Source organism: Lycium ferocissimum, chromosome 12 (assembly GCF_029784015.1).
Source record: "Lycium ferocissimum isolate CSIRO_LF1 chromosome 12, AGI_CSIRO_Lferr_CH_V1, whole genome shotgun sequence".
NCBI classification, from domain to species: domain Eukaryota; kingdom Viridiplantae; phylum Streptophyta; class Magnoliopsida; order Solanales; family Solanaceae; genus Lycium; species Lycium ferocissimum.
Genome location: NC_081353.1, coordinates 50,843,502 through 50,866,477, shown reverse-complemented (window position 1 = coordinate 50,866,477; position 22,976 = coordinate 50,843,502). Strand labels below are relative to the sequence as shown.

At 33.4% G+C, this 22,976-nt stretch overlaps 1 protein-coding gene and 2 non-coding genes across 3 annotated transcripts; all 3 read right to left on the bottom strand.

Moving 5' to 3' along the window:
- Positions 1-4,359: 4,359 nt before the first annotated feature.
- On the bottom strand, positions 4,360-4,432 carry TRNAA-UGC (transfer RNA alanine (anticodon UGC)). Its single transcript has one exon. It is a non-coding gene; the product is annotated as a tRNA-Ala (tRNA).
- Positions 4,433-11,512: 7,080 nt separating this feature from the next.
- Positions 11,513-11,585, bottom strand: TRNAA-UGC (transfer RNA alanine (anticodon UGC)). Its single transcript has one exon. It is a non-coding gene; the product is annotated as a tRNA-Ala (tRNA).
- A 2,094-nt stretch (positions 11,586-13,679) lies between these two features.
- Positions 13,680-22,631, bottom strand: LOC132041162 (phosphoinositide phosphatase SAC2-like). The gene is made up of 17 exons (XM_059431982.1): positions 22,481-22,631; positions 21,663-21,777; positions 20,648-20,852; positions 20,398-20,563; positions 19,615-19,837; positions 19,261-19,337; positions 18,841-19,028; positions 18,669-18,766; positions 18,416-18,549; positions 18,192-18,320; positions 17,266-17,611; positions 16,266-16,387; positions 16,050-16,163; positions 15,516-15,704; positions 14,762-14,935; positions 14,355-14,463; positions 13,680-14,137 (listed from the first exon to the last, which is right to left on the bottom strand). The coding sequence occupies exons 2-17, from the start codon at positions 21,756-21,758 to the stop codon at positions 14,021-14,023; spliced, it is 2,487 nt and encodes an 828-aa protein (XP_059287965.1). The 5' UTR covers positions 21,759-21,777; positions 22,481-22,631; the 3' UTR covers positions 13,680-14,020.
- Between the last annotated feature and the right edge of the window lie 345 nt (positions 22,632-22,976).

Genomic DNA, 22,976 nt, shown 5'->3' with positions numbered 1-22,976 from the left:
TTGTAATTCTTTAACCGGGAGATGGTCAAATATACCCTTGTACTATCACATATAGTTTAAAAATATACCTCTCGATATACCTTCGATCTAAATATACCCCTCCCGTTATACTTTCGGTTTCAATATATCTCTTCCACTATAGTTTGGCACAAAGATAGAGTATCGGAAACAACCTCTCTACCTCCCAACATGGGGGTAAAGTTTGAAAGATACTCTATCCTCACCAAATCCTGTTATTGTTGTTGTTATGTACAAAGATAGTGTCGGGAGAGATATCATTTTTTCTGGCCACAAAAGAGAAGGAGATGATGAAAAATGAGTCGGATCCGGTTAAATGGATGGGTTTCTAAAGAAATTAAATATTTAAAATTTGGAGTGAGGTATTTGATTCTGAGCTTGACACGTGTACCTCTGTTAAAATTAAGAGCAAATAAGTGTCAAACTATAATGATATGGGTATATTTAGACACTTCAAAGCATAACAAGATGGGTATATATTTAGAGCTATTTCTGATAGTACAGGGGTATATTTGACCCGTTTCTGTTCTTTAACTTGTAGAAAGTCCTGCGCCAACAAATTTCAAGTTGTTCCTTTTGGATACTATAGTTTTTGTCGTGCTCATGGTCATAGACGTGTAAGCTCTTTCGTTATTAATTTTCTTTAGATATTTCTCCCTTGTCCAAAGAAATAGGACAGTTGTTTAACCAATCACGCAAACAAATATTCGTCATCTCTTATGTGTTAAGTCATTGTATTAGGAGTATGGTGATTATGCATTGATGACTTGATTGCAAGCAGGGGCAGAGCTGGTGTAGAGCTTACGATCTCTTATGTAAGTCTTGTATTAAGAATTGATTATGTATGATGACCTAACTTTAATTCAAATTTTATATTTGTTTTAAGAAATTCATTTAAATACGTACAATTATTATTTATATTTTGTTTTTAGGTAAAATTCATTTAAATAAAATTATTATTTGCTTTAAAAGAAACTCATAAAAACTCATAAATTTAAATTTAGCCATTTAATTGCAAGGATACTAGAATACTTAAGCCGCAACGATAAACTTTATTTTGTACCTCACACAACTTATACTAATTGTGTGAGGCTTCTTTTTATCTTACAAGCTGATGTATTCAGAATTTGTGGACCAAGGAGTTTAAGATTTGGGTCCACCAATTTATAAGGAGGAAAAAAAAGCATCACACAATTAACTCAGTATGTGAGGCACAAAATACAATTTTTCTTGAGCTACTAACTAATTTACTTTAAATGATTATTCCTAACATATATAGAAAATTAAAACAAATAACTTTTTTTATTTAAAAAAAACCTAGTAAGTTGCGCATTTAACAACTATTAGAATGCTCGACATAGTAAGGCATTATAAATCAAGGTTCTTGGTAATACTTGGGCATGATCTTAGTTAAAGTTAAAAAAAAATCCATTAACTTCAAAATCGTAAATATTATCACCGCCTACTAATTATAATTTCATTGGAGTCCATAAATTCATCTTAGTTTATTTGTTGAGCTTTTGAAAGGTTAAAAGTGCTTATTTAGAAAGAAAAACACTTATCTTAGAAAATTGAGGTATTTGGTCAAGCTTTGATGAAAATATAAATATTTTTTACTAGCGCTCCTTCGAAAAAAAAAAAAGGGGGGGGGGGGGGTGGAAATTAGCTCTATATCTATTTTCAAAAAAATTCATGACATGTAGCTCAAACTTTGTGTATAAATACCTATTATACAAGGTTGATACAGTGTGACTGTGTATAATGCTTTTCCTAATATTGTATATTGGGCTACGTGGCATAAATATTTTCAAAAACTGTATATTTTTAAAAAGTATTCCAAAAAGGGAAAAATTACGCTCTATATAGCTTCTCTAGGTATAAGTCCTTTTGACTTTTCTTTAAGACACCCATATCAAAAATTCATATTTACGAAATTAATTAGTAACTCCCTATATTTTAGAATTATCAATTAAATTCATATATATTTTTTTCTAACTTTTATTATCGCAAATGAGACAAATGGTTGAAGTGAAAATATAAGATTATGTGTGTGATTGGAATTAATCTTGATTCTGAAACAATAGAAGGTTGTTTTTTTTAATTATGAGATAATGAGAGTACCAGTAATAAATTTTTATTATGATGAAAAATAATTTCTTGTTTTTTTCCTTAAAAACATTTTTGAGTAACCAAAACGGCACTAGAAAATGTCATCAAGATAAAACATTAAATTTTCTACAAATTGGCATACCAAATACATCCTACTGATTATTTCTCCGGTTCCTAACAATGTGATTAGACGAAATATTATCTCTTGGACTTTAATTACACATCACGTTCATGTCGCCTAACGTATTACATTAACCCACGACTACATAATTAATCTACATAAGTTAGCAAAGGTCTGATCATGTCCTTTTCTTTCATTTCTCCCATTTTCCCTATATCTTCACCTATCTCTCCTATGTACCATAAATATTTTGAAAAATCGCAGAAGTAAGCAAAATATAATAATGAAGATGTTGACATTAGAGAGAATATAAGTGCATTAGAGTACTGATTAAGATAGCAACGATGGGAGAGCTTTCCTTACTAAAAGTAGTTGATTCTCATTTTGAAAATGCTCCCCCCTATACATCTACGAGCCTTCGACCTTTCACTTTCATTCAACTTATATCCATTGTGACCACCTACTCGTGGAAATTTGTTAATGGAGTTTATCTAAACTAAAGTACCTCGTGTAAAATACAAACAATTTAAAATTGTTTTTAAAGTCCCCCTTTATATGATATTGTGAAATCACTGGTCACTGTTCTTTTGTTAAATAAAAGTCACTCAATTATATTCGTCGTTCCTTCTAAAGGTCATTCTTACCGGAAGATGTTTATTTATCCATTTAAATTTTTTGTACATTATTTAAGTGGCATGTCATAACACTTACTTGTGGGTTCACCTTCACACCCAAAAATCTGAGACCCATTTAATCCACATATGCGACCTTAATAACCCAAAAAAAAAAACAAAAAAAAAAAAATCAAAGACAGAACCCAAAATAAGTTTATGCATCTCAATAATAAGTTTTTGTTTCAATTTTAATTTTCTAGTAAATTGGAGGCCATAAAGTAAATCAAAGAAACACAATTTCTGGATATGCTAGTCCCTTTCAATGCCATAAAGTAAATCAAAGAAACACAGTTTCAAGAAGCAATGCTAGTCCCTTTCAATGCCAGTGTAAAAAAATAATATGAGGAGTTCTCGTCCCATGACGGGCATGCAGATTTTCGATCTTGAGTTTTCTTGGAAACTGAGTGGGCCAGGACTAGTCAAAACTCATCAGTGGTCAAGGCACAAAGGCGAATTCAATCTTTGAAGTTTTTAAATTTTTACAATGAGTTCAAGCTAATATACAATGATAATAAGTTCATAATCTAACAGTTATAAATATTTTATGAATTTTTAATATAAATACAAAGTCTGAATAAAAGATTAAACCATTATACCTTATAGGCCAGGTTCACGCTGTCAAGGCACATGTATGTCGTTGATTTTTGTTGTGAAATGAAACCTTTATTAGTCATGGCCGTCCATCTTCATTGGGTGTCAAACACGCATTGAAATAGAAAGGGGAACGTAACAAATACTGGTGTAGATGTGGAATTTTTGGTTGTGAAAGACGTAACACTACTGCAGTGGGGAAAATGATTAGGTGAGGAAAATAGAAAGACAAGTTAGTGTGATCAATGAAATCCTGGGCCCGATCTTATATTGTCCACGCTTCAGATGTCGAGTTCTGGGTGTGCGGGGTGCTGATTCTCCCACATCGGTTGTGGGATGGATGCTTGCAGTGGGGGAGCCAGAAATTTTACTAAGGGGTGTCAAAATATAAAAAAGAAAATCCACGAAGAAGTTAAGAGATGTCAATATGTAATATATATACATAAAAAAATATTTTTACCTATACAGTGCAATTTTCCGACAAAGGGGTGTCGGTGACACCCCTAGCAAATGTGGCTTCGCCACTGGATGCTTGGACTTCTTATATGGACTTGGACAATCCTCCCCTCATGAGCTAGCTTTTGGATTGAGTTAGGCTCAACATCCATTCTTTACACCGTGAAAAATTGAAGGAAGAAAATGAAGATATATGATGTTATCTTTCCTGGTTGCTACTTAATACATGGGGAAAAAAACATAAACAAATTTTTTAAAAAACCAGCATATCTTTCATAATGATTACTGCATAGCAATCTGCATTCTATATTTGTCTTCTGAGCATTGATTTCTGGATGTCAAAATATTGTCAGCAAATAGAATGAGGTTGTTGGCAAAAAACGTTTTGAGTGGAGATGCGGGGGATCGAACCCCGTGCCTCTCGCATGCAAAGCGAGCGCTCTACCATTTGAGCTACATCCCCATGTGTTGATTGTGCATATAGTCTTATTGACCCATGAGAAATTTTGTTTAAATATTTTCAAAAGACATTTATATTTGATGTGTTATATAGTCATAATATAATGAAAAAGTTTTATTAGGTACTCAAACAAAGAATTTAAAACTTAGTAAGAATTTGGAGTGTTTGGTTATGACCCGGGTGTTAGCCCATTTCAGCCCAATCCTTTTAACCCCAGTAACTTTCGGACGCGGGTCAACTTATTAACTCAACTCATTTTGACATGCCTAATTTCAACCCAACCCGCCATTTTGACACCCCTACTTGCGGTAATGATTCCAAATATTTCACGAATTGAATTTCACTTGACTGTTTGTGTTCCATTGCTCATGCTTGCGGTTGAAGTTATATATAAATGTATCACCATGCTATTGAGTATTTTTATTTTAAGTTTTTTTTTTTTTTAAGAGTTGGAACAATAACTTGATTTAAGAATTAATGATCGTATGTATGTAATACATTTTATGTCTCATAATACATCTTATTCTTTTAGTCGTTCGTGTCACCCATTGAAAGAACTTTACTCGCATTTTTATCATGATGGGGGCCTTATAACGATAAGGCGAAGGAATAAATAGTGGGAACTCTAAGGTGATAACATATTAGTAATAAAAATTTAAGTTATACACATCAACATTGTAATTTTTTCTTCATACTATCAGGTCAGCAAAGGATATTCACAGGTGAGACTCTTTATTTGTGTGGAAGTTGTAATTTTGAAAATAAGACATGTCTCTTACTACCAACAGGTGAGATGACCTGATGGTGTAAAATTTTCTTGCATCGACAATGTATATAACTTATTAAGAACTGTTTAAATTTTCTCTCTTTTTACCTATTAGACTCCAATTGCCTTTAACATTAAATTTCGGGTTAGAATTACCCCTTCACTAGTACCTTATGTTAGTATATTTTTTAAAAAAGGGAAAAGGTGCAAATATACCTCTTGACTTTGCGATTTAGAGCAGATATACCTCTCGTTGAAAAGTGGTGCATATATACCACTATCGTTACACAAATGGCGCAATATACTGTTAGGGTTTGCCCTAAATTTCCTATCTTATTTAGATTCTACCATAATTGTGTTTTATTTCAAAAAAGTTTTCTTGGTGGAAAAGATCTCTTCTATATTTGAATAATCCTTTCTTCTCTTCTATATTTGAATAATCCTTTCTTGGAGGAAAAGTTTCGGACTTTTATAAATTAAAGATCTGTCTCTCTCACATAAAACACAGTAACATCCATAATGTAATCCTCAAAAGAGTCTCGTTTAGGGGAAAATTATTCTCTATTTTAATGTTTTCTTTTTTATATTAGTTTTTGCAATATGTAGGTCACTTGACCAAGTCATATTATAATATTATGCCTTTTTAGTATATTTTCGTTGTTGTCTAATTTATTGTCGTTCAAGGTTAGCAATTGTAAGCTTCCGCATGACGCCCTAATTATTTTGATTCCAACAAGTGGTATCAAAGCCAATGGTTCAACTAGGTTGAAGATAAGTTCAAGCTGGATCAGTTGAAGTTGCAACCAACTCGACGATGATGAAGATTTTTGAGCCCCCCCCCCCCAACCCAACCACATGTGGAGACAATTTTCAGTCATATTTTCAACAATCCTGCTGCATATTTTTAAAACAAAAATAATATTTAACTCTTGCTTATTTTAACGCATGAGCTCTAATTTTCAACTCATGCTTACTTTTAACATATGAGCTCAAATTTTCAACCCTTGCTTACTTTAAACGCTTGGGCTAATTTTAACCATGTTCACTTTTAACGCATGGGCTCCAGTTTCAACCTGTGCTCACTTTTAAAGCATAGGCTCAAATTTTCAACCATACCTACTTTTAATAATGACAAGCAGCAGTGATGAAGATTATATGAAGATGGATAATTGAGATTATTTTGGCAGAAAATTCATGCCAAGGGGAGATTTGTTAGGGTTTTCCCTGAATTTCCAACCTTATTTAGATTCAACCATAATTGTGTTTTATTTTAAAAATGTTTTCTTGATGGAAAAGGTTTCCTTGGTGGAAAATATCTCTTCCATAGTTGAATAATCCTTTCTTGGAGGAAACGTTTCGGACTTCTGTAAATTGAAGATCCGTCTCTCTCACATAAAACACAATAACATCCACAATGTAGTCCTCAAAAGAGTCTCGTTTAGGGGGAAATTATTCTTCTCATAATTTTAATGTTTTCTTTGTTATATTAGTTTTTACAATATGTAGGTCACTTGACCAAATCATATTATAATATTACGCCTTTTTAGTATATTTCCGTTGTCTGATTTATTATCGTTCAAGGTTTGCAATTGTAAGCTTTCGTATGACGCCCTAATTATTTCGACCCAAACATATACCCCTCCAGTTACACAAATGGTGCAAAAATATGCCCTTTTCGCTGCTAGAATTTTGTTTAAAATTCATTTAGCTTATCTCTTTTAATTAAAAAAAATGTCATGTGGCTTTAAAAAATAAGTCTAGCCATTTTTTTAAAGCCAAGAAATATTTTTCTAGTGGGTTGTGTCGTTCATTTAAAAAAAAAATATCTCCTTGGCTTTTAAAAAAAAAAAAAGTCTATCCATCTTTTTAAATGAACCACACCCGATCCACCAGAAAAAATTACCACGTGGCTTTAAAAAAAAAAGTCTACTAAAAAAATAGGTAGATTTATTTTTTTAATTAAAAAACAAGCTAAATGTTTCTTTAAAAAAACTCAGCGAAAAGGGTATATTTGCATCAGTTGTGTAACGGCAGGTAGGGCTGTTCACGGTTTTAGTTAAAACCAAAACCAAACCGAATAAAAAAATCGACATTTGGTTTGGTTTGGTTTGATTTGGTTTTAAATTTTAAAAACAAATAATATTTGATTTGGTTATGGTTCTATTAAAAAATAACCGAACCAATCCGATAAATTATATACATAAATTTTATAATTATTTATATGTATAATACTAGTTTTTCATAAATAATTATAAATATTTTATACCTTTTAATCATTAATTTGATTTTTGGTCTACTTATTTCACATGATTGTTTAAGGCCCATGTTTTTAAGAATATATCCAAGCCCATGTCTTTAAGTCTTTTAACTCTTTTAAGTGTTAAGTGTAAACCTACTAACAGAAGCTCACGTTAGAGTCTAATGTCTTTAACTTAAATTTTTAGCCTTTCTTTGTCAGCCATTTGATTTTAGGTTGTTTCTTCTTCTTTTTTCGAATTTATACCTTTCTTTTTTCTTGTCTGAATAGGTCCTAAACTTCTAATATTTTTCATATGAAAAGGACAAAGGTTGTAGATTTGGAGGTTCCTATAGAAGATACTTGATAACATCGACATTTCTTTGCAACTCAAGAATATGGTAATGCCCTAATACTTTTTTCATGGGTAATCCTCCTAAAAAGCAGAAAAGAACAACTCCTTGTAGTCGAGACCCTAGCCTTGGGGATAATGATAGAAAAACATCTGAAGTTTGGGATTATTACACAAAGTTTTTTTTAATAAAATGGGAGAAATGAGGAGCGAACCACATGCAATCATCATGCAGGCATACATGTTTGGGATATAATGTTGACGAGCTTTTTAAAACATAATAAGTCATAATATTAAACACAAGTATTTTCATTTTAATATTAAATGAGCCAAACCGGCAACCAGTCTTTATTTTAATTAATATGTATGTTTGAAACACGTAACATACTTGTCAACAAGGCTCCTATGATACCTTTTATTTCTAAATAAAGAAAGATAATGCCTATGTGTATCAGATGACAAAAATGGTGCAAATCCGTACTACGTAAATTAAAGAGGACGTCAAAGTTTTTAACTATGTAAAGCAATAGTGAAAATAACATACTTTAGATAACTTTGATCATGAACATGAGTACATATACATATATAACATGTGTAAAGTATCGTGAGTAGGGAGAGCATTAAATATAACCGACAACATTCCGGTACTTGCGTCCTATGTTCACTCATACCTTGCCGGGGACATGAGATTTAATAATATAAAAGGATTATCATTATGAGAGATTGTCAAAAAATCCTCAAGACATAGTTTTTTTTCAAGCTTTTTAATTAATGCAACTCCCAAAAGCATGAACATGTAAAATAAGTGGCACTTGCGCCCATGGTTTTCATGAATATAACTTTGTACATGGATATCATGAAATAACTTGTATTTAGCATTTATGTATCTTGTATCATAGCATAAAGTAATTATATAATATAGTTGCATGAAAACTTGTAGACATGTAGGATATTCATGAAATAATCATTTTAGCTAAAACATCGCAAGAACCCATGGAATACAAGATATGGGTTTTCATGGATTACGGACTGATTCTCAATAATCATATGGAGTTATTAAGAATACAATGATAGAATAATAGCAATTCATACATAATATAATCATGGACATGGGCCTAGGATTATCATGAGCATGGTATAAAAACCCTAATTTTTAGTAGAGAATCATAATTTATGAATTTTGAGCGTGGGGAGAATAATGATGTTCCCACACGTAGATAGTAACCCTACATACCTGTAATGCTCCAAAATCTTGAATTAAAGACTTTAACTTTGAAGAAAATTTCCAAAATCTTGAATTCTTGACGAGATGGGTTTTCTTGAAAACCCTAGGTTAGGAATGATGATTTCTTGTTTAGATTACAAGGATATATATTAGAATTGACTTGAAATGATTAGAGTAGGCTTACCTTGGTGTTCTTGATGATGGGAGAGAATAGAAGGTCGTTCTAGGGCTTGGAGATGGAATGATAAAAAGCCTTAAAACGAAGTTTTATAATTGCTCTCGACTCATTTTACGCCTATTTTACGTCCCGTAAAAGTTTTACGGACCGTATGTTTCACCGTAAATCAATTACGGATTTGGGCTTTACGTAAATTTTACGGTCTGAATATACGGCCCGTATATTCCACCGTATATCGGCAGAATACTATTTTAGTAAAATGGGCATAACTTTTTGTACAGATGTCTGTTTGACCTCCATAATATACCGTTGGAAAGGTATTTCAAAGATATACAACTTTCAAGAAGGAAATTTTCCCAAATTCCTTACAGATTTTTCCGTATACTCATTTTAATTGAGACGTGGTGTAAATTCACTTAAAAACACGCTCCGTAAGGTAGCTTCCGACTTTCCTTTGCTCAAGGACTCTTCTCATGTCTTGATTGGGTTTCAAACACCATTTATACAATACTCAAATTGGGTTCATTATACCCCCGTCTTATGAGTCAAATCTTAGCCCGAATGCATGAGGTGTTACAATTACACAAAGTTTTTTTTAATAAAATGGGAGAAATGAGGGTAAAATGCAAGTACTGCCCCAAAGTTTCGGAGCATTACACAGTTTTTTTATTTCATATATTTTTCATTTTAATTTTAGGTAGTCTTTATGTTTAATTAATATGTATGTTTGTAAAAACAACTAAAAGCTCCTATGCTCTACTTTATTTCCAAGTATGTGTATTAAGATGACAAAAATGGTGCAACCACAACTAAATTAGTTTTTAGCACTATATGTAATAGTTTAGCAACTTTAGGTAACTCGAGTACTACATTATCACTAGTAGTGAAATGTTGCTATGATGTATGTTCCACCTTAAACTATAAATAAAAGTTATCGTTTGAACAAAAAAAAGACATGTCTTTTTCAACTTTTTAATGTTTTACTGAAAAGTCTCATGGTTGCTAGTCATAAACCGAAAAATTAAACCAAACCGAACCAAACCGACAATAATCAAACTGGTGGTTATTATTTTATTTGGTTTGGTTATGGTTTTAGACGTATAAAAACAGACTGAATTGGTTTGGTTATGTTTTTAATCAATAACCGACCCAAACCGAACCATGAACACCCCTAACGGCAGGGGTATATTTGCACCACTTTTTTAACGAGGGATATATTTGTTATAAACCTGTATTCGAAAATGAAGATAAACAGATTCTGGAATATTTTAGAAAACAGTATCTAAAAACTATGTAGAAATTAAATTGAGCCCACTGAATTCACAGTGTGTTCTTAAGGAAATTATCACCGTCAATGTACCCGAGGTGTTGGAATATATCCTCCCAAGATAAGACGATTTACTCACCATTATAGCGGTACAACAGACTGCGTGACATCAAAACTCACTTAACGGTAGTAAATCACACGAAAATTTTATGAAGTGCAAGAAGTAGAAGAAAAGAAACCGTAAAATTCATATGGAATATCATTAGGATATATATATAGTGAGGGTGAGACCCTTTCGTTAGGTTGTGTTCTAACATGTAATTTAAATTATTTTGGTAAGGAAAACGGATCAGCGGGTCAGAACCAAATTAGGAAAAACGGGTCATAATTAGGATTTTAATTAATAATTAAAGAATTAAAAATTAAATAAATTTGGTCCAAAAAGATTAATCAATCAATTAACACCGCCAAGGTACAATGTTTGCTCAACCCTTTATATTTAGTGTCTATATTTAAGCACAAGAACTTACCTTTTCCATAATCTCCAGATAAATCCAAAAGCAAAAAAGAACAATTCAGAAATTTCATTTTCCCTCCATAACTTTTCCCTCTAGTTCCCTGCTCTAAATTGTAAAGTTGAGGGATATATTTGCATCTTTTCCCTTAAAAAAATATGTTCATTTGGAAGTAGTACTAGTGAGGGTTGAGACCCATAATTTCCTTTGATTTCAACATGTTTTCACTTAGGAGAATCTGGCAACAAATATCAGTTTCATTGGTTTTCGTCAAACACCTAAGGTACAATGTTTGCCAAATATTTAGTGTATCTACTGAATCTCCAATACAATAAGTAAGACAAGTACTCCCTTTATGTCGTGATGATTCCTTAAAGTCTAACAGCCAAAATGGCAGCAGTAGATAAAGTTCATTACTATAACCACCTGAAATTGATTGTCTGAAGTGTAAACTAGTAACCAGTTCAGGAATTATTATTATTATTTTTCAAAAAAAGGGAAGAAAGAAAGTCCAAAAAATGTGATGTTTACGGTGTCCACAAAGTGGAGATGCGGGGGATCGAACCCCGTGCCTCTCGCATGCAAAGCGAGCGCTCTACCATTTGAGCTACATCCCCTTTCAACGCATGGATCATATATAGACAATATATACAAAAGAACTTTATTCCCATTTTTATACAACAGTTAGGAGTCACTGCGATTTGCAACTAAGCACTCTGCGAGTAGGACAACATAAAGATTTGACTTAGCATATGCGGCTCCCTAAATTTGTCCTTTTTTTTTTTTTTTTTTAGCAACTTAATTAAGTATTGTTCCTAATGAACCCTGAACTCGTCTTTAAGTGTGTCTATCAAACACAATCCGACAGTATTCTATCTTCATTGTAGCAACATGCTAATATATATTCCAATTTAATCATGCCATCTTTTAGCTAAGATTAGCAAAGAATTGAGAGGGAAAAAAAGAGTAGCTCTTAATTAAGGCCGCAGTGAAAAAGCAGAACCAGTAGAAACCGACACATCCATGACCTAAAGAATAGCTTAACACATGTCTAAAATATTACTCCACCTTCATTTCCCTAATTTAATTTCTGCTTCTAATAAAAATCAGATTTAGGAGGTTTGATAGACACACTTGAGGATGAGTTCAGGGGTTCAATAAGAACAACATTTAGTTGAGGTGCTAAAATGAAAAAAAAGGGGCAAATTTAGGGGGCCACATATGCATTAAGCCTTTTGTTGAGTCCCTGACCCACAAAAGATGATCTTTAGATTTTAAATCTACGCTACAAGCAACAAAGATCTTCCAGCTAAGATAAACTAGTTCTATTTAAAATTCTAAACAAAGTTAAGGAAACAAAATGAAACATACATCTACTTTAATTAATATCAAAGATCACCAAATGTGGTCTCTTCTGACTCTACGGTAGGATAATTATGAACACTGACCTCTAGATATAAAAATGGATCATTTTTTCTTGCACATATTAGAAAAAAGAAATGGTGTCACATAACTTTCTCTATTCCATTTTATTTGACTTGATTTTTTATATATTTGTTTAAAAAAGAATGACGCATTTCTATATTAGAAACAATTTAATTTTAAATTTCTCTTTTTATCTTTATGGTCACACAAATTTCATAATATATTTATGATCATAAATTTCAAATATCTTTTTTTTTATATTCGGACTCTCTATATATCGAATACGATCTCATATGTTAAAAAGGAGAGATATTTATGCTAAGTGTGACCATATGCTCCAAAATATATATATATATATATATATATATATATATATAGTCCGTTTTTTGTTCTTAGACTTCGTGCTCCATCATATAGGATCACAAAAAATGAGACGAAGGGAGTATATTTATACGAAGTTGATCATATTGCCATAAAAAAAATTGTGGGTAATGGTACCTTTGTATCTATTCATCTAAAATTCTGAATATACTTCCTCCTTTGAGGATTTATTGCAGTTAGATCTTCCTCAAAAATATCAATTATCGACCAATCACATAACACTAGTTTCTCCTTTTTCAAGCAAGTCCTAAGTGCGCCTACTTTTTTTTTTTCTTTTTCTTTTTCTCACTCGATATCCCGTATCCGTATTAGGGCCCGATTAAATATGATTTCATCTCGGAAAGTCCCACATTGGGAGGTAAAAGCTCCCTAATAAAAGTGTGTGCTTTCTATATTTGTCTATAATGTACTAAAAGATAAACAAGAGGGTGCTTTCTGTGTCAACTGCAACTCCGCAATCCCAATTTGAAAATTGCAATGTTATCTTGTTAGTACTACACTATCTAATTTAGGATTCAGATGCAGTTGATTGATATATCAATTGCACGCCTATCAAGTAAAAGTTATTTCATGCAGGTGTTGGTACAGAACAGCTAGTTGAGTTCTTAACACAACATGGTCAAGGATACTGCCTCTTACCTTCGGGATGAACTACAAATTCAATGGTCAGTATCAACAATAACACAAAGAAATGAAAGAAATGAAAACACAATATCTACTGTAAATTATACGAATACACATGAAATATATACAGAGTGACGCTCTTCCAAGAAGCTCACCTATTACCTAAAGAATCACAAATTCACAGTTACCACTACGATCAGATGGTAACTATAATCCGTGAATTTCTACGCTTGTAGATATAATCATGTATATATTGAAAGCATTCAAAATAGTGAAGGCTCTTTGTGCATGACGAAACGGATAATTCAGCTCCAATTTCTAGAAATAATAATAAATTATTTACAGAAACTGAAACCTACAAAAGTTGGTAGTCTGGGAAAAGAGTTTCCAAAAAGGACATATCCTTTTCAATTTACAACTGCACTTCCTAATATAATTTTCTATGGTGCAGGAAGTTCAAAATCTCAATAGCTTTGTATATGCTAATCTTTCTCAAGTAATGTTGGTCACCTATTTTTTTTTTGTTTTCTGTATGTATTGACATCCTTAGGATGCCGTCTATTGAATGTAACTGTCCAAAATAATTCTCCATATAGCACCAAAAATAGACCAGAACTGAACTTCAAGGGAAAAGCATATCTCCATCGCTAACCCAACGCACAAACTTCTCAGAGAATTGCCTATGTGTCTCCTTACTCTCTTTAGCATTAACATTGATTTCTCCAGTAGTCTGCTCCTCCTAAAATAAGAAAATTGGAAAGAAAAAAGAATTATTCATGCTGAATAACATGTAAAAAGAAGAAAATAACATGGTACGATCAAGATTCTTTATTACTCTGAAGCTTCTAGATATTGTATTTGCTTCATTTTTTAAGGTAAAAGCTCTATCTAATAAGGCTGCTGTTATTTAGATTTACCCACAACATTTAAATATTCTAAGCTCTGAGTGAACTGACCTTCAAGCTTGCCCCAGGATTATAAGCTGATAGGTCTGTTTGTGCTTCAAGCTCATTTGTCACGGTATCTGATGACAAGCCGCGAGATGGAGAACCTAGGATTGAAGATCTGCACAAATAGAATAAGCTTAACATTTAACAAGAAAGATACTATATAACAAACTAGGCCATTAAGACCTTGTTTTCCTAAAATGATCAATCTAACTGTGTAAAGGTGTTAGGTGGTGCACTTTTAACCAGTAAAAGATAAAAACGTTTTCCTGGTTTGATACGTCAGACAAAGCAGAATTGACTGGACTAAATGATGATTTATACAAAAGAGTCTTGTTTTCCTATACGGAGGACACCTCTGATATGTTTCTTCATCAACTTTTATTTATGCATTGGTCATAAAACAAGAAGTATACCTGTCATATGTTTCTTCTTCACATGAAATTCCCGATGAAGAGAGCCAATCAACATCTAGAAAATTTGAGGAATCGAACAATGCACCCTCGTGAAATTTCATGCTACCACTTCCTACACACTGCTCTAACTGCATATCATGGAAAAGATGTCTGCCTGACATTGAGGGGTTGTACCTATAACAAGAAATACAAGCACCATTAGCGATGAGTAATATCAAAGTAGGAATCTTATCCAAATAGCATCTCCTCAATCCCAATAAAAGATGAAGAATAAAAACTTAAAAACATGACAGGTTAGGACCTTGGTTACAACAAAAGTCTTTGAGCAAACAGAATTTTTCAAGCTGCAACATGGTAATACTTTAACTTCACATACAGCCATGAGGTTAAGTGTGATAAGGTATGTTCCATTTCGGTAAGATATCATACATTATCTTCACATATTGCAATAAGGCTTTATGTCAATCATAAACCCTTTACAAGTATGCCTGCCATTAACAATATTTCTTAAAGGCACATGCATTCATCTTTGTTAAAAGATACATGCAACAACGCATGAGGCATTCAAAATCATTCAACCTTCAAATGCATTGGTCCATCGAAGCATGAAGGAATCATGAGGGAGATGTTTTTCTACCGTAAGTAGCAGTCAGCAGCCATTCGATGAAGAATTATCCGAGGGCATCATGAATCACCTGAATATGTTACTGCTTCAAATGAATTTATGAAGCACATAAAATCTAAACCAAGCTACCTGGTAAACGGAATATCACTGTCACATGTAGAGATTTCTGGTGTGGACTCCGAAATACCCTTACAACCTTTTCCACTGTCAGTCAAAGGCTGGTAAGTGTCTTCAGTCTGATCTATGTCAGTGTCTCTACCATGAGAGCTGCTTCCACAGCTTATGTTTCCTTCTGATAGCGACCTTTTAATAAATGACCTGCGTATTAACAAACTGCTTTGCTAACAGCTTTGATACAATTGTCTGCCAAACAGGAAAAAGTTTCTTTCTGTTTTGGATAATTGACCGGGAGAGCAGATTAGCTTGAAACACTAATCAGCTTTGGAGAAGTACATTCTCCAATTTTTAGCCTTCATATCAGTTAGATGGTTACAAGATACGCTTACAGTTAGGTCAGACATTAAAACAGTGAAATCTCATGTGTTAGCATAATATTATAACAGCCAAATAGTGATTCTACAGAGTGACCTTTAAACAGTAAAAACAATCTGGAAGAGAGAAACAAGCGATCAGTAAGTCTGCCTTGTAAAGGATCATGCATACCTAGAACGTTCTGCAGTTAGACTTGATCCATGCCTCCTAACATCATATTGCTGGTTTGGATTCAATTCCCACAGAGCCGGCTCACTCTCTTGTGGCTGGAAATGGCCCAAGAACCTGGAAAAGCAACCACGTTACTCAATTTTTTTTTGAAGTTGCACGTATCTTTTTGGAAGAACAGCCTGAAGGAACTTATTGTGAAGGAAATAATTCACATACACATTAATGGCATCTTGTTTCTCAGGGTCCATGTACGCATTACTGTAGTAGCGCTGAACCGTTCGAAAGACCTCTTGAGACCTTGTTGTTGCTTTCCATTGGCCTCTTATTTCTGAAAATATCTGTTTGGTTTCCATATTCATCAGTATGATAAATGCAGAAGAAGCCACAGCTTCAGTAATGAAACAGTATGCTAATGTTTGGTCACAAACAAAGAACTGGAAAAGGAGAAACCAGACATCGTATTTTTCGTTGGGAACTCAAATTTTGCACCATATATGCAATACTTTTACTCATCTTTAGCTTATTTTCACAAGGATACCATATGTGTTAGTTTCACCAAAATCTACGTGGGGTCTGCTTGGATACATTAAAACTCGATCACAAAATTATCAACAGTGCCACTTTTTTTTTAATCACTTCAATATTCAGAAAATAAAGAATGTCAGCTAAGTATCAATAGAAGTGTATCTGAATAATCAATTTCAGGATTACGGCAACCAATAGTTGTCAACCATGCCCAGAAGGCCTGCCCATTATCCACCGAGTTCCGAACCGTGAGCCACTTTCCCTCAGGGATTTCTCGGTTATCAAAAAAAAAAAAAAAAAAAAAAAAGGAAGATATCTTATAAGGAGGCCATCAGAAATTCAATGGACTGAAAGGGGCCCTTCCACAAAACCATCTCATTACTATAGATTCCATTAAGAGCTTGCACAAGAAAATTGCAGAATTTCTCATAAATACTCCCTCCGTTTCAGAATGTTTGTCTTACTTTCCTTTTTAGTCCGTCTCAGAAAGAATGTCTCTTTCCTTTTTTGGCAACTCTTTCCAACTTTCCACATGGAATGTTTAAGACCACATATTAAAGGGCATTTTGGTACATTCGACATATAGTTAACAACCACAAGATTCAAAAGGCTTCTTTACTTTCTTAAACTCCGTGCCAAGTCAAAACCAGACAAACATTTTGAAACAGAGGGAGTAGCAAAGATAGATTACCTTATTATGTGCAGCAGAGCCACCATATTGTAGTGCAAGAGTGTCTCCCATTTCTTCGTACATCTCCATTAGGTCATGTGCTATAGGAGAATGTGTTTCAATGTTGATGTTGTCCACATCTACAAAGCCTAAGGCATGCAGCTGACGGGCCAGAGCAACCAGCCCATACCCATACTGGCCAACATTTGTGCGATCCAAACAGTCTACACAATTCGTTCTTAAGACTCCCTTTTGGACTTTTAAAACTTTGACACAGTAAGCTACACGCAGATCATCATACTCATTGTCCATTTCAGCATCCATTTCATAAAGGTCCTTTTTAACATGGTCTCCTCTATTGCCACAGCTGCATCAAATAAGATCGACATGAAGAACAAAAAAAGGAGCTTTGATGCTCTTGAGTGGGCAGCAAACACTAATTGAACATAACCCTGGTAAAAAGTTATTTCAAGTAGAAACTTTTTCAACTACTGAAAAATACTTAAGAAATCATGTGAACGTCAAGTGCTTTAGCTTTAGGGGGTGTGCATCTCTCTCTCTCTTCTCTGTGTGTGTGTGTCTTCCATGAATTTATCCAATCTATTTATCTTTTATGCATTGAAGTGAGAAAATATTAACCAGATTGTCAAAAACTATATATACTTAAATGCACCAGACTGAGGCTAAATTTAACTAAGGCCTCAACTTATACCCAACAAACACATGTTGAATGCGAAAATACCAAGAAAAGCCAACAAACATCTAATCTCTGCAGCACAAACAGTTCTGCAAGGATTTTCCTAAGTGAAATGACAATTTGAACAATCAACTCTCGCGAACTAATAAACTAAGATATTCAAAAGCATCATTTTGACAATTTGAACAATCAACTCTCGCGAACTAATAAACTAAGATATTCAAAAGCATCATTTTGATTGGCAACTTACCCGATGGATGACAGTTTAAGCAACTCTTCAGTTCTTGAAGTAGGTATAAACTGACAGTGGAGAAATCCAGTTAACTCCAAAGCATTAGCAGCCACATCGCCTAGACGTATCATGGCCTTTGTAGCTTTGCTGGAAGAGAGATACCAGATTTTCATCAAACCCATAGATAAGTAAGAAGAACAACTACAAAGGAAAAATGAAAAGGAGAGAAAGCAACAACATACATTCTCGGGGGTTTGTTTATATCCCAGTGAAGAAATCTCAAGCGGTCGTCCTCAGGAAGATCTTTATTTATGAACTCAATAGCATTAGCGAATTCTGCACGAAGAATCATTTCTCTGGGCCTCTTCTCATGAGTCTGTTTAACATAAAAAATAACAAACAAAGCAAGGGGGCAGTGTCAGAGAAGGTCAAAGTACTGCTCACAATGAAAAAGTACGAATAATGGACTGAATATTGAATCATGAAAAACGTTACCTTAATCAAGTTTAATATGATAATTGGATTTCCATATCTTTGAACAAGATCTTCAAAGTGAAGTTTGGTGGCTTCAAACTTAAAGTCCTTCCTAGACACTAACAGGTAAGAGAGTCAAAAGAAATTGAGCAAATGGATACTAAAAAAATCTTAAAGAGTCTTTTGGTCGTACATATGATGTCAGGTTTTATATTCAAGCGCGAAGTTTCCTGAGACCAGAAAAGAGGTATTGAACCACGGTTCTGTACAACAGCGCTTACTCCAAATAGGGACCCTTCAGGTGCATCTTCAAACACAATCTGTTCTGTCTCAACATCATTTGCTACATGACCATTCTCATTTACTCCTCTTTTTAAATATCTGCGTGAAATAAAAGGAATAAAATCTCGAGACAAAAATGGTTAAGCACTTACTGATGTTGACGTCACTATATAATTCATGCCTGTCACGTTAAGTAGTCACATGAAAAGTAATTAAAAACACCTAAGAGATAAGAGAACTTTCTTCATGATTTGGTGTTACCTTGTTCCAGACCACTTGCCAGGACTTAATATAGAACACAAAGGATGACAAATGTTTCAATTATACGAACCTGGTACCAGCATAATGACGAGAACGTCTAGCAATGAGGGTTAAGATGAACTCCTGCGCAGAAATAGTAAGTGTCGCCTGTTCCACAAAACACAAGAAAATCTTAAACTGTTGAAAGTATGATCCTACTTATGGTGCCATTTAATAAGTAAAGCAAACATAAACGATCACAAAGATATATTATGAGATAAAATTACAAATCGTTTACATCCAAATGAGTACACCAACTAAACTTAAAGCAATGTGGTATCATATCAAAAAGCCATGCATCTTGCCTAGCTACATTGAGTTAAGATTTAGATTTCCGCTCAGTTACGCATACAAATTTAAAATAACATTTTCATACTGAAAATACCTGTTTAAAGAACCCATAGACTAATGCAACAGTCCAGAGAGTGTTTTGGAGTTGATTGTGAATTCCTCGAGTTAAGAATTCATTCCATACGAACATTGTCTCATAAAGGGCGAGTCCTGTCTCTGAGTTGCTTAGATTCTTTTGAAAACTAAGCATGATATGATAGGAGTAGCTGAAAAAGTAGTCCTTTGTGAGATCCATCCTGCGCAGGAGCTTTTTATATCTATTTCTCCAAAAGAAGAAAAGAAACAAAAAGAGGAACCAAAAGAAAAAAAGTGAGTAAATATTAATTTGATGCAACAAATAAATAGAGGGTAGAGGAAAGAGTTTTGAAATAAGAAAAATAAAACAAGAAGCTCAATATGTGTGCCGCTGGAATCCTGAAGATACCTTGTCTCATTCAACATGTAAAAATTAACATCAGAACACCACTGTAATTTCCCCTGTACATTTGCAGGAAATGAACCGGCAATGGGCTCTATGAACAACTTAGCTATAAAAGGATCAACTATAAACATTCTCAGTATACTCATCCCGTGAGCATCCGAGTGACTCGTTCAATGCTAAAATAGTATAGCAATTACCTCAACAATATAGGACTTCTTACATAATGCAAAATTCAATAGTCATCCAAACAGAAGAATATTCAAACAAAAAATAAAATCAAATCGATAACAGGTCTCATAAAGATACAAGGAAATCAGAAGTGTTTTCGTTCCATTATAATGTCTTCCTAAAAGTACTATGGACAATCTACATTGACATGCAGAATTGACTAAAGACCTGTTCTCATCCTTAGAATAAGCCATATTGGAAAGCACGGTAGAATTGGGAATCGGTATCATCTCGCTCTTAGTGATAGCGTAAACAGCATGACCACATATTTTTCCAATCTTCCTTCTTTCCGTGATAACCAAGAAGTAATAAGGTCCCAAAAACTTTATAAAACCTAGAAGAGAAAAAAGAAACATTAGTTGCGTGAAACATCATCACATATTTATTAAAAGGGTGACACTTCGAAAGTATAACATACCAATAATTCCATAGCAGCGAGAAACTAATTTAAGCCCTCCAGTGGACTTGTTTCCTTCATGTATTCTGTTTAGGAGATCTGCACATTCGATTTCTGAATATGTGGTAGGATCTTCATGAATGATCAGCTCTGAAGATTCTAATCTGTCAATCTTTAATACTTTCCAAAAAGTTCTGGTCTTATCCCATCCAACCATGTAGAAGTTCTGTCCATATAAAAAAAAAGTTAAATATAATCGAGTATTTAGTATAATGACAAAGCATAATTAATGACTATAAAACATCGCATAACGACACATTAAGGCCGATTCAGTAAGTTCAACATAAGAGAGAAATACAACCTACCAAAATGCGAAAAATACCTAAAACAGATTATTTAAAAAATATAGTCCTGCAATCTCGGAGAGCAGATATGTTGAACACTATACAGGTAAAAAGCACGTAAGTTGGTGCCTAAATCCGTACTCGTAGTATTTATTACTCAGTATTGATGCATTCATTCACGTAGGAACGAGAAAACTAGAAAAAAAGGCGGGAAGCTAGGTTACATGCACCTAGCAAGCTGTTCACAAACAGGAGCTAGAACAAAACTAAGGGCAAACCAATAAAACCGGAAGTTGATCCAAAAAGTGAAATCAACCGACCTCTTGAGATTGAAAAGTCAATGGCTATACATTCGGAACCATAAAACTCCGGCAATCTAAAACAAAAGAGCCGTATATAAACATATGAAGAGTACCAAGTCTACATTTAACAAAAACAATTACTCTCTCCTTCCCAATTTGTTTGGCTTTCAGAGTCAACTGACTAACTTTTAGAGGTAAATCGAACCAAACTAGTTCAAACTGAAATTCAGTTATTCAAAAGCCGTGAAACATACATTTTAAAATGTTGATCAAAGTTCACCAATTTCACAAAAAAAAAGAACATTTTGAGATAGAACTCTAAATTTACGTCTCTACGCAACAACAATAAGAAATGACATCAAATAAACGAAATTGTATAGCATCATATACCGAGCGAGTCTCGTAAAGCTTGAATTTGCGCATATAAAAACCGTTGCTATTCGGCTGTAGATTGATCACATGCCGGTTTTTACCATCCGTCCCCATGCTCCACAAACAATCTAAGCTGCAAAAAAAAAACAGAGGTCAACTCACTCACACAAAACCTAAAAATGCTTCACAGCTATTCCAAACATAGACAGAATTCATTTACTTCACTCAAAAACATTAGAATCATAATCACAGGTAAAAATTTGAAAAAAAAAAAAAAAAAAATTGAAAAGCAGACTGATAAATCACAAATGAAAAAAGATAAAATGCTTCACAGCTATTCCAAACATAACAGAATTCATTTACTTCACTCAAACATTAGAATTCATAAAAAATGAAGAAATAAAAAAAAAAATTGAAAAACAGACTGATAAATCACAAATGAAGAATAGATAACAGAATTCATTTCACTTCTCTCAAAAACATTAGAATTCATAATCACAAGAAAAGAAAAAAAAACTCAGAATTCAAACTGATAAATCACAAATGAAAAAAAGAGGGAAACGAAGAAATGAATGATAAAGGAAGAATTCATTTACTTCACTCAAACATTACAATTCATAATCACAAGTGAAAAAATGAAGAGAATAAACAGGCTGATAAATCACAAATGAAACCTAAATGCTTCACAGCTATTCAAAACATAACAGAATTCATTTACTTCACTCAAAAATGAAGAAAAAAACTCGGAATTCAAACTGATAAATCACAAATGAAGAAGAAAAAAGCAGATAAATAACAAAACGAATAAATAATAAAGGAAGGATGAAGAGATGAACCAGTAAGAATTTGTGAATTATCAAATGGCGGGATTTAACAGATCGGAAAAAAAAGAATTAGCTCCGGTAACTATGTGGTGGACAGAATAAATGCGGGGGTATATATATATATATAGTGTTGGGGGAAAAGAAAATGATATTTCGTACAGCTAAGCATAAAAAGGAACTTTTCAAAATCGCCGAAAATAATAATTCAATCATCATCATTGTGTTGTTAATTTTTTTGCCTGCTTTCAAATTTACTGTTTTTAACCAGAATATTATTACCTTTACATTTACGCTTGTGGGCGTTTGCTGGTTTTTGATTTTGATAAAAGAATTTTCTTTTCATCTTTTTCACATTTTGAAAAAGCTTCTGGAATGTATATAATTTTTGAGTTTTCAGACATTATTTGTTTCTCCATTAAAAAAAAAAAAATTAGGTTTAAATTAGATTATTTTGAAAAGAAAAAAAAAAGATATAGTTATAATTCACAAATCATCGCCTTGCAAAAGC